Here is an 11,204-nt window from a genome sequence, read left to right as displayed (position 1 = left end):
ACAAGAAGTTATTTTACGTTTTTTGGGGTAAAACCAGAAATGCAAAATATTTCACGATTTCAAAATTTTTATAAACTCTCAATTCAAAAGACTGAATGTTCATTTTGAAGGTTTCTGCTGACCTGTTGCAGAACAGACAGTACTGCCATTTGTCAAATTAACATCTGCATCTTCCATCATGGAATGATATCTTAAAGTTTCTGAGACAGATGCATCCCTATGTTGTCTGGATTCCACATTTTCAGGATCGACACACCTGAAAATAATGAAGGACATGAAGTTTAAAAGAATGACAAATATAAATCCGGTCAACAAACAGTGAACAATAGACATCATTTCCGCTGTTAGAACGAGGCTCCATAATGCTGCTACCAGTATAGGAGATGAAGTGAGGTGTTTACAATGAGAAATATATATATATATATACATATATACATATATATATATACATATATATATATATATATATATATATATATATATATACATATATATATATATATATATATATATATATATATATATATATATATATATATATATATATACATATATACATATATATATATATATATATATATATATATATACACATATATATATACATATATATATATATACACATATATATATATATATATATATATATATATATATACACATATATACATATATATATATATATATATACATATATATATATACACATATATATATACATATATATATATATATATATATATACATATACATATATTGTTGCGGATCCGGAGTGGCGGGAATCTGACCCATTCCCTGGTGCCACCCTCGCCACCGCCGTCTCCGGGAGTCTATAACGCCAGCAGGCACGGCACAGGCCTCAGGTCACGCGTCTTCAATCGCGATACCAACATAATCCTCTCCCTTACCAGTTGGGAAGATAGAACCCCGAGTTACAGACTGGCTTTGTCAGTGACCGAGCAGAGTCTACCAGTCTGTCACCACTTTTTGGTTTTATATGCCAATCGAACGGATCGTTCCTTGACGCGACACAAATTAATCCATAGCGGCAACTTCATCAGAATTAACCTGATTTATTGGGGACATCAGAGATCACAACACAAGCAATAAACACGACAGTGGTTTTATTAACAATCAAACCCGTTCTTAACTAGGGAACCACGGCTACAGGTTTCGAGGGGATTACTACGAAATATGCCTTCTTCAACATGTGCAAACAAAACAGACGTGCATGCAGGACAAGACAGAGTACTTGGTGATGGCTCATGGACGAGAGGATCGTGTCCAAAAAGCACGAATGTCACTCCTAACAAACAAGCGGGTGTCCATGGATTTGAATTCCTGCTCGAACGTGCCGCGCGGCAAGTAATGGCGGCGCAGCACTCCAGTTTCCGCTCAAGTCACCGCGTGCGCGGTTCTCCTCAGCGCAACGTCGACGATGCGAGATCGCCGATCTCTCTCCAGGGTTCAGCACACGAATCCCGGCCTGGCCTGTTCTCCAGACAAGGCCCCAGTCGAGGTCCGAGTTCCACAGGCGGATCATAACGTGTCGAGCCGTGAGGGGAGCAAGGACCGTCCGAAGGTCCGGCGTCTCCTCTCCGGCCTTCCCGCCTTGAAGCCCGACTCCCGCTTCGTCCTCTCAGTGCCTCTCTCGGTCGAATCACCGACGTGCAGGTCGGTTCAGCGTCTCTCCCGGCAGAACCAACATGGTGCCTCCTTCGTTCGCTCGTTTCGAAGCGACTCCGAGCACGCCTCGAGAACCCGGCGGTTCCTCACACACAACACTCCTTTTGATCCCTTTTCTTTCTCTCTTTCGTTCGCTTCGAGACACGCCTGTCTCAGCGACTGACTAACCAAAGGCTCCGCCCCTTCGCGTCACTGCCTCTACAGGCCACACCCATCGCTCAAGGCCACTCCTCTCAGCCGTCTGGGAGGGCCTATTCCGGAATGAGGAAGGAATAAGAGCAATCTCTCGTTTCACTACCGTATGAACATAAAAACACAGTCTTCTACACCACCCGACACACACATATCGTACCTTATACCACACAACCTATCTATACATGAATTTAATGGGGGAACTGAGCTAATCCTTTATTTAGTCATCCCATTTTGGGACATTTCCGTAACACTACCCGCACCTTTCTCCTGAGGCTCTCCGAGCCTCCATCTGGGGCAGCCCATGGCAATGGCCCTGTCTAACGTACAGCACAGATCTCCCATTTACTCTAACCCACAACATGGGAAGCAATTAACTCCAAAAATCAAAGTGTCACAGAAAGATTGGCATGTCCCTATCCTCGTGTGTCGGGTCACCAATCTAACAAACAAATTCACACTTTATGCACATTACTTAACATTCCAATTATGGATTTGAATGGGAGGGCATTCAATTTGACTTTTAACACCACATTTGCATAGGAGCAGAACATTCAAAGGTTCAAAGTTCTTTCACGTGTTCGCTCATTCATGCCCCCTCCCGGCATTATTGTTCATTCACCCCTGAGGGTTTCCTCACTTCGTGGCCTTATTGGCCTCTCACCAGGTTAGTTCAGTGGCCTAATCTCACAAAGTGTCCTTCGGCCACAACGGCCCACAAAAGCACTTTGGCCTCAATGGCGCACAAAAATGCTTCGGCCCATATGGCACAAGCAGCAGCAGGCAACAAGCCCTGCATTGGACAGCAGATGACACAGCAATGGTGGCACGGTGATATCGATGGGAAACAAATGCAGTTCGGAGGCGTTCTTGAGGAAGCAAATGGGTGTGATGACCTCAGATCAGGTGAGATGGAGTGGACCCTTCACCTTCCTTGCCTAACTTGTTTTGGTTAAGTTTTCTCTTTTCTTTTTTTCTTCCTCTCTTTTTTTTTTAGACAGGATGGTGTGTTTCTTACCCAACTGTTATCTTCGTGGATGTGTGCTCATGACATACTGGTGGCCTCTCTGGCACTTGGAGAGGGTGACCTCGCCTGGCCCTTGCCAACAATTTCTCCCATCAACACTACTCGTACCAGGTGTCACACATGAATGGTGCGGAGGAGAGTCCATCAAACCGAACCATTTACTATTAGTTCTAGACAATGCAACAAACCCTGCTATGGCAAGAATGATCCTAATGACCCATTTTTTTCCCGACGTGGCACACTGTTCCATTATATTAAACCTGGGCAAGGCCCTTCTTTGTCTTTTTCCATTTGGTGGTGCCAGGCATAACTGGCTGGCTGGAGAGTGTGACTACTACTCGGCCTCTTTGCCTGCTTCCAATCGGGGGTGGAGGACACCCAGCGACCTCGGGGTTCACCTGAGCGTGCTTCTGGCGCTCCTACCTAAGGGATAGCTCTCTCTAGCCCCTATACTGTGCCTTCATAGCACCTATACTGTGCTCTCATAGCACCCATACTGTGCTCTCACAGCACTGAACCTACCATGCTCTCCTGGCACCTCTGACAGCCTTCACCTGCCAGGAACCGCAAAGCCCTGCTGCCCTATTTCCCGACTCACCAACTTCCCATACCATGTCACACTACCAACCAGTATCCCGATACCTTGGCCTGCACCTACCCCTCGCAGTCCGCCTGCACAATGGAACAGCAGCCAGAATCCAGGTCATATCCTCTAAGTCCCCCTAACCTACACCAACCTGGTTGGGAGACTCCGACCGACAGGGTACGTTGTTCGCACTCACTCTCCTCATTTGCACAATCATGCCATTCACCCAAACACTTTCGTCATTCGTTCCACAGTGCCACACACCTAGTCCACAACACCATCCAACACCTTTCACGTTTATGTGTAAACAACAACACACTAGTCGCTCGAATCCCACTTGGTCATCAAATTTAACTGGTACACTTTTTCATCAAACCTCAATAAATTTGTCACTACGTCCATTGTCCTCCTCCATACTGCGCTAATCGTTTATTTCCAACCATTAAAACGAAACATCAAAATCTCTTCACCAGTCCCATGGAACCTCTGCATGGTTGTAACCAGGCATTTCAATCCTTCCTCAAACAAGCCACTCTTTGTCATCCACTTGTTTCAGGTGTGTGTAACGCGCTGCCTGTAATGTCTCCACCACTTTTTTAAGAATCACCCAAAATCCACTCATGCCACTCTTATGCTTTCTGTCATCTCTCAATATGCAATGACTTTCGGTACAATTCCTAATCAAAATTTTCACATCCCAATATGGCCTGCTTCTTTGACTCATTGGAAGGGGAGTGAGGGAACGAATCCCTCATTACCCATTACATGACCCTGCCGCCTTTCCGCCACGGCTCAAAGGGGTCACGCCTCAATGGGGGCCGTGATCTACCCCCTCCTTTTCTCCAGGGTTCGCGGATGTCAGGCAAACCCCAATCGGTGGAACGGCCTCCCCCTCTTCTCCAGCGTTCACGGAAATCATGTAAACCCAAATCGGTGGAATGACCCCCCCCTCTTCTCCAGGGTTCACAGAAATCAGGTAAACCCCAATAGGTGGAATGGCCTCCCCCTCTTCTCCAGGGTTCAAGGAAATCAGGCAAACCCCAATCGGTGGAATGGCCTCCCCCCCTTTTCCAGGGTTCACGGAAATCAGGTAAACCCCAATCGGTGGAACGGCCTCTCCCTCTTCTCCAGGGTTCACGGAAATCAGGCAAACCCCGATAGGTGGAACGGCCTCCCCCTCTTCTACAGGGTTCACGGAAATCAGCCAAACCCCGATAGGTGGGATGGCCTCCCCCTCTTCTGCACAACTCTCTCAAGACAGATAAACCCCACTCAGCTAGCCAAACCACTCGTGTGCTCAGAAAGGTCTGAAGACCAAGTGACACACGCCAGTGCCGCCTGTCACTCATCTGAACTCCACTCCAAAGTTCCTGTGAGGCTGATAGAGAAATGAAAATCCAATTTCTAAATTGGATTTGTAAAATCAAATCTGAAGCTGCTCCTGGATGCAGCACCCCCAACTCTGTAAGAACCCCTGTGGAGCTGTCCATTATGGTCTCCGTCCCCTGGCTCAAATTCTCTCCTGGTGGCAATTCTATTTCTCCTTGCACCTCAAACCTATTTCCTATGTCACCACTCATTCCATGCTCAGGACTCCCACACACAGCAGGCTGCACACATTCCAAGGTTATGTGTTGACATTCCACACCTTCAACCTTGCCTGTGTACTGATCAACTGCCTCGCACTATAGGGCTACATTCTCGACCGCCAGGTGAGTACCCACACACACTTCGGCCTCGGCAGCACATACCGGTGCTGTTGTCTGGACTGTGGGCTCACAGCATTCGTTAACAGGCACTCCACACACATTCAGGGGTCACGCATTCATGCACCCCATCGGACAGAGTTTCTTCGTTACCATAAAATTCAATTTCTACCTTAAGCTCCTCATCCGCACCATGCATGCATGTACCCACGTACTTGCTTCGTTCCAGAGTTACCTCTGTCCGGTCGCTTCTCTCCAGCAGGTTGCTCATCATCGGTTCGCCATACTCCTCCGGGGCTGTCAGCTCCACACGTTGGACCTGCTCAAAATATATCTCACTCGTTAACAACCCCGCGTGCTCCCTCAATGTCAATGTCTCAATCACCACGGTTTGCTCCAAGTATGGTGTCATCCGAAGAGATGTCAATCAAGGTCCGCACCACCACTAACATTACTCCCTGTGGTGATGTCACACATCCCATATTATTGTGCTGTTAAACTTCCTGGCTCCATTTTATTTTCCATTTGAGTCGTTCTTCCTCTCCGAGGCTTTTGAGTTGTTCGTTATGTTTCCGGAGTTTTTCCATCTCCGTGGACTCCAACTTTGCTCTCTTCTTTAGTTGGTCAATTTCAAACTCGTATTGTTTTTGTTTTCTACTCCGCCGTCTCTCATGTTCTTTATCCTCCAATCTCATCGTTTCTTTCAATTGGCTTATTTCCTTTTCCCGTTTCCTTCGTCGTTCTTTCACGATCTCCGCGTACTTCAACCTTGCTTTCTCCTTTCGTTTTTCTTGTCCTTTTTGTTTCATTCCTTGTTCTTTTTGTTTCTTATTCCACTGTCTCTCTTGTTCCTCATTCTCCAATCTCGTCGTTTCCTTCAATTGGCTGATGTCTCCTTCCTGTTTCATTCGTTGTTCTTTCACTATCTCCTCGTACTCCAACCTTGCTTTCTCCTTTTGCTGGTCAACCTCAAATTCATGTTCTTTTTGTTTTCTATTCCACCATCTCTCATGTTCCTCATTCTCCAATCTCGTCGTTTCCTTCTATTTGTTGATCTCTCCTTCCTGCTTCATTCACTGTTCTTTCACTACTCTTTCTTGCATCTCATTCTTTCATCTGTCCTTGGCTTCTAATTATTCGATCTGCTATTCGATCTAATTATTCGAGTGTGGTTCCTTCACGTTTCATTCTCCGTTCTCTTTCTTTCCTCTCTTAACATTTTCAGTTCATTTTGTAATCCCCTCTCTCTGCTTTGGTGTTTCCGTAACTCAGAAGCTTTTTCCCATAATTCCTCTCTCATTTTGCATGCTTCCTCCCTAATTTCATCCATTCTCTCACTCCTCTCCGCACCTCTTTCGCGTGCTTCCTTTTCCAATTCTCCCATTTTCTTACCGTATTCCTTTCGTTCTTCCAGGCGTTCCTCTTTTCTTTTTCCCTTCTGTTCTAGGCCTTCTCTTTCCTGATTGCCTATTCTTACCTCTTCCTGCAGTTGTCTCAATTCCAAATTGTGTTTCCGTTTTCCTTTTCCTGTTTCGTTTTCCATTCTTCTTTCAAGTTCTCCTAATCCCGGGAATTACTAATTTGCTCTTCCTCTATTCTTTCGTTCAGTTTGCTCTTCTCTTGTTCCAACTTATGGGTACTCCCCTCTACTTTCCTCATTTCTTAATGTTGTTCCTTGAACTGTCTCGACTTTTCCAACAATTCTTCCTTCCTTTGCTCCAGAGATTTCTCTCCTCTTTTATCTTCTGTTCTTGGCTTTCTCTTATCTGATTGCCTGATCTTACCTCTTCCTTCATTTGTTTCAATTCCAAATCGTGTTCACCTTTTTTCTTTCCTAGCTTTTTTTTTCCGTTCTTCCTCCAAGTTCTTCCCATCCTGGGAGATACCAACCTGCTCTTCCTCTCTTCTTTTGTTCAGTTTGCTCTTCGCATATTCAAACTGACGGGTATAAAACACGACTAAATTATTTTTTCCACATAGTTTGTCAACTCTGTTGGCTTAGTCATGTTTTTGCCACCGAATTCGTTCCAGTACATCGGCCAATCGTTGTGTACCCCCGTACACATAATTTTTCTGAAGCTCGTCTGCGTGCCGTTGTGCCTCGTCCACTCCAATTTGCACCTCCTCGATATAATCTTCATAACGCTTCACCTTTTCCAAGACATCCCCCAATTGTGCCTGAAGCTTGCCAATGTTCGCATAGTCATCCTGCCAAGCCTGCCATGGCACATGTAACCACATGGTCTGAATCGGTGGCTGGGAGCCTCCGCCTCGTGTCGTGCCATTCGTTCCGCTGTAATTAGCCCTCTCCTGCTTCGTGTCGCGCCAAGGTTGAGCCGCGCCGCCATTTTACGACTCCATTTTCTTTATAATTTTCAAATTTTTCCTCCGATCCGTTCAAGCATAAAATCATGACCAATTGTCAACACAATTGGTGTTCTGCAAATTTACGGAGGTGGAAGCAGAGAGTTCGTCATCCAACTCCTGACGACAGTCAAATGTTACCGGATTCGGGGTCGGAGGGATTCGAGCGGCGGCGGGATTCGAAGTCTGGCACCAGTTTGTTGGTTTTTTATTTTTGGGCGGCTTTATTCCTCAGCGCGTCCATGTATTAATTCGAAGCAAACTTCATCCGGATCAACCGGATTTGGGGAGGACATCGGGGAAACACTACACATATGCAATAAACATGACAGTGGTTTTATTAACAATCAACCCGTTCTGAACTGGGGAACCACGGCTGCAGGTTTCGAGGGGATTACTACGAAATATGCCTTATACAACATGTGCAAACAAAACAGACATGCATGCAGGACAAGACAGAGTACTTGGTGATGGCTCATGGACGAGAGGACCGTGTCCAAAAAGTACGAATGTCGCTCCTAACAAATAAGCGGGTGTCCATGGATTCAAATTCCCGCTTGAACGTGCCGCGCGGCAAGTAATGGTGGCGAGGCACTCCAGTTCCCGCTCAAGTCACCACGTGCACAGTTCTCCTCAGCACGTTCTGGCTCCGGGCAACGTCGACGATGCAAGATCGCTGATCTCTCTCCAGGGTTCAGCACACGAATCCCGGCCTGGCCTGTTCTCCAGACAAGGCCCCAGTCGAGGTCCGAGTTCCACAGGCGGATCACAACGTGTCGAGCCGTAAGGAGAGCAAGGACCGTCCGAAGGTCCGGAGTCTCCTCTCCGGCATCCCTGTCTCGAAGCCCGACTCCCGCTTCGTCCTCTCAGTGCCGTGCAGGTGGGTTCAGCGTCTCTCCCGGCAGACCCAACACGGTGCCTCCTTCGTTCGCTCGTTTCGAAGCGACTCCGAGCACGTCTCGAGAACCCGGCCGTTCCTCATAGACAACACTCCTTTTGGTCCCTTTTCTTTCTCTCTTTCGTTCGCTTTGACACACGCCTGTCTCGGCGACTCACTGACCAAAGGCTCCGCCCCATCGCGTCACTGCCTCTCCAGGCCACACCCCTCGCTCGAAGCCATTACTCTCAGCTGACTGGGAGGGCCTATCCGGAATGAGGAAGGAATAAGAGCAATCTCTCGTTTCACCACCGTATGAACATAAAAACACAGTCTTTTCCACCGCCCGACACACATATCGTCCCTTATACCACACAACCTATCTCTACATTAATTTAATGGGGGAACTGAGTTAATCCTCGATTTAGTAATCCCATTAATATATATATATATATATATATATATATATATATATATATATATATATATATATATATATATATATATATATATATATATATATATATATATATATATATATATATATATATACGAGCAGGTGTGTGCAGCAACCATTTCAAAGCAAAGTATTTCTGAGTGTTCGACTCGGTATTACCATAAATTTGTGTATGTAAGCCACACTGTAATTTTGCGACCTCTCAAATTGACTTCCGGTTTGGGGATTTTTCCATGTGGTGATCGAACTGGTCACTCCAACTGCCGCATCCAACACATAAAAGCCAAGTTTTCCAATTCAGATTGTTTGTGTTTTTCTGTTATATCTTTGTCAATGTGTTACTGTTATGTCCTGTCAAAAACACAATCCTTGTGAAATGATGTATGAATGCTAAAGAAGCCTTTTGTGAATGCAGTGCACTGTGTTCTACTCACCAGACACTTTTAACCTGTTGTGGTGGTGGTGCTAAACCGAAAATCAAATCGTCTTTTATTCCACGAGGCTCGACAAAATCTTCTAAAAAACACAAAACATAATTTTCAGCATTTATACGAGAGAGTCGCAATTTCAAAAAGGTTAACCAGAATTGTTCTGTTCCTCAATTAAAATCGGAATCACAAATACAGGAATGCGAGAAATATCAATGGATGAGAGGTGCCGGGACCGTACCATTTGCTCTGAAAACAATGAGCTGTGGTGGCAGTGGTTACAACACCTCTGGACACTTCTACTCTCAACAACAGATGCAAAATCTGGTATAATTGCCTCTGAAACCGAAGATAGAAGGAGGTTATGTTTTCACCCTTGTCTGTCTGTCTGCCTGTCTGTTTGTTTGTTTGTAACTTGCAAAATGGAAGATTTTTCAAGTATATTGATCAGTCAATTTTGTTTTTCTGTCTGTCTTGTTTGTCTGTCAATCGCCTCATCACAATTCAAAATCGATCGTCATGAAACTTTAACAAGTTGTACAGGCCGTCTCAATTGAGAAGGCTATTGATTTTGAGATCAAAGGTCATTTTGAGGTCAAATTTCTAAAATCGTCATTTTTCATCTGATTGACTTGAAAGTTGAACAGGATTTGCATTCAACCACCATTCATTTTGAGGCCAACGTCGACCAAAAGGGTCAACAGAGGCTAAAGGTCACCAACGAAGCTGAAATTTCTAAAACCTCCATTTTCAACCCATTGACTTGAAATTTGAAGAGAATTTGCAGATCAGGTTACTGAATTGAACCATCAATTATTTATGTGGTCAATATGGACCAAAAGGTCAACATAGGCCTGAGGTCAACAACTAAGGTTGTATTTCGAAAATGCTCAATTTACATGAAATTTGAAGAGGATTTATATTTCAGGTCACTGAATTCAATCAACCAATTATTTTTAAGGTGAACATGGACCAAAAGTTCAACATCGGCCAAAGGTCAACAACTCAGGTGGAATTTCTGAAATCCTCAATTTTCATCCAATTGACTTGAAATGGGAAGAGGATTGATATTTCAGTTTACTGAATTCAACCACCAATTATTTTTGAGGTCCACGTCGGTCAAAAGGTCAACATCGGCCAGATTTCGAAAATTGTCAATTTTCATCCAATTCACTTGAAATTGGAAGAGCTGTATATTTGGTCATTGAGTTGAACCACCAATTATTTTTGAGGTCAAATTTGTTTTGTGGATTTTGCAAGTGTCGTGCTCTGCATGACGTATTCTTCTTGTTCTGTCCATTTGTCTGTCTTTTTGTCACTTGCAGGTCACAATTATAAACGGATCTTCAGGAAACATCACCACATGGAAGAGATATTCATAAGGAAGAAGCCCATTGTTTTTGAGGTCAAAAGGTCAACATAGGCCAAATGTCAACAACTAAAATGGAATTTCTAAAATCATCAATTTACATCCGATTCACTTGAAATTTGAAGAGGAGTTGAATATTTGGTCATTGAATTCAACAACCAATTATTTTTGAGGTCAAATTTGTTTGATGTATTTTGCAAGTCCGTGCTTTACACGACGTCTTCTTGTTAATCGCTGGAATCCTTCAGATTTCGGCAATTACGTTGGTCGGTTGAGTGCGTCATTCTGGGTGTGTGTCTGACTGTCTGTTTGTTTGTTAATTGCCGGAATCCTTCAGATTTCGGCAATTATGTTAGTCGGTTGTGTGTGTCATTCTATGTGTATGTCTGTCTGTATGTTTGTTTGTGTGTTTGTTTACCCTGGAGCAGCCACACCGTTTCAGCAATCATGACCAAACTGGACACAGACGTCGGACATGTTACAACTTAGACACCTGTCATTTTTGGTGAATC

The 11,204-nt window shown here is 44.6% G+C and overlaps 1 protein-coding gene across 2 annotated transcripts in view; it reads right to left on the bottom strand.

Moving 5' to 3' along the window:
• The window catches only part of LOC147029117 (uncharacterized), a 63,438-nt gene that overhangs the window by 16,198 nt on the left and 36,036 nt on the right, over positions 1-11,204 (bottom strand). For both annotated transcript variants that reach the window (XM_085876185.1, XM_085876184.1), the window contains exons 3-4: positions 9,330-9,411; positions 123-256 (exon numbers count right to left, since the gene is read on the bottom strand). In XM_085876185.1, coding sequence (XP_085732311.1) covers positions 123-256; positions 9,330-9,411 — 216 coding nt within the window. The remainder of the gene's footprint in view (positions 1-122; positions 257-9,329; positions 9,412-11,204) is intronic.

The sequence above is a fragment of the Eptatretus burgeri genome, chromosome 4, assembly GCF_056783735.1.
Source record: "Eptatretus burgeri isolate ZD-2024b chromosome 4, Ebu_testis_v1, whole genome shotgun sequence".
In the NCBI taxonomy this organism is placed as follows: Eukaryota; Metazoa; Chordata; class Myxini; order Myxiniformes; family Myxinidae; genus Eptatretus; species Eptatretus burgeri.
The sequence above is the reverse complement of the archived record's forward strand: the minus strand, read 5'-3'. Positions and strand labels throughout refer to the sequence as shown.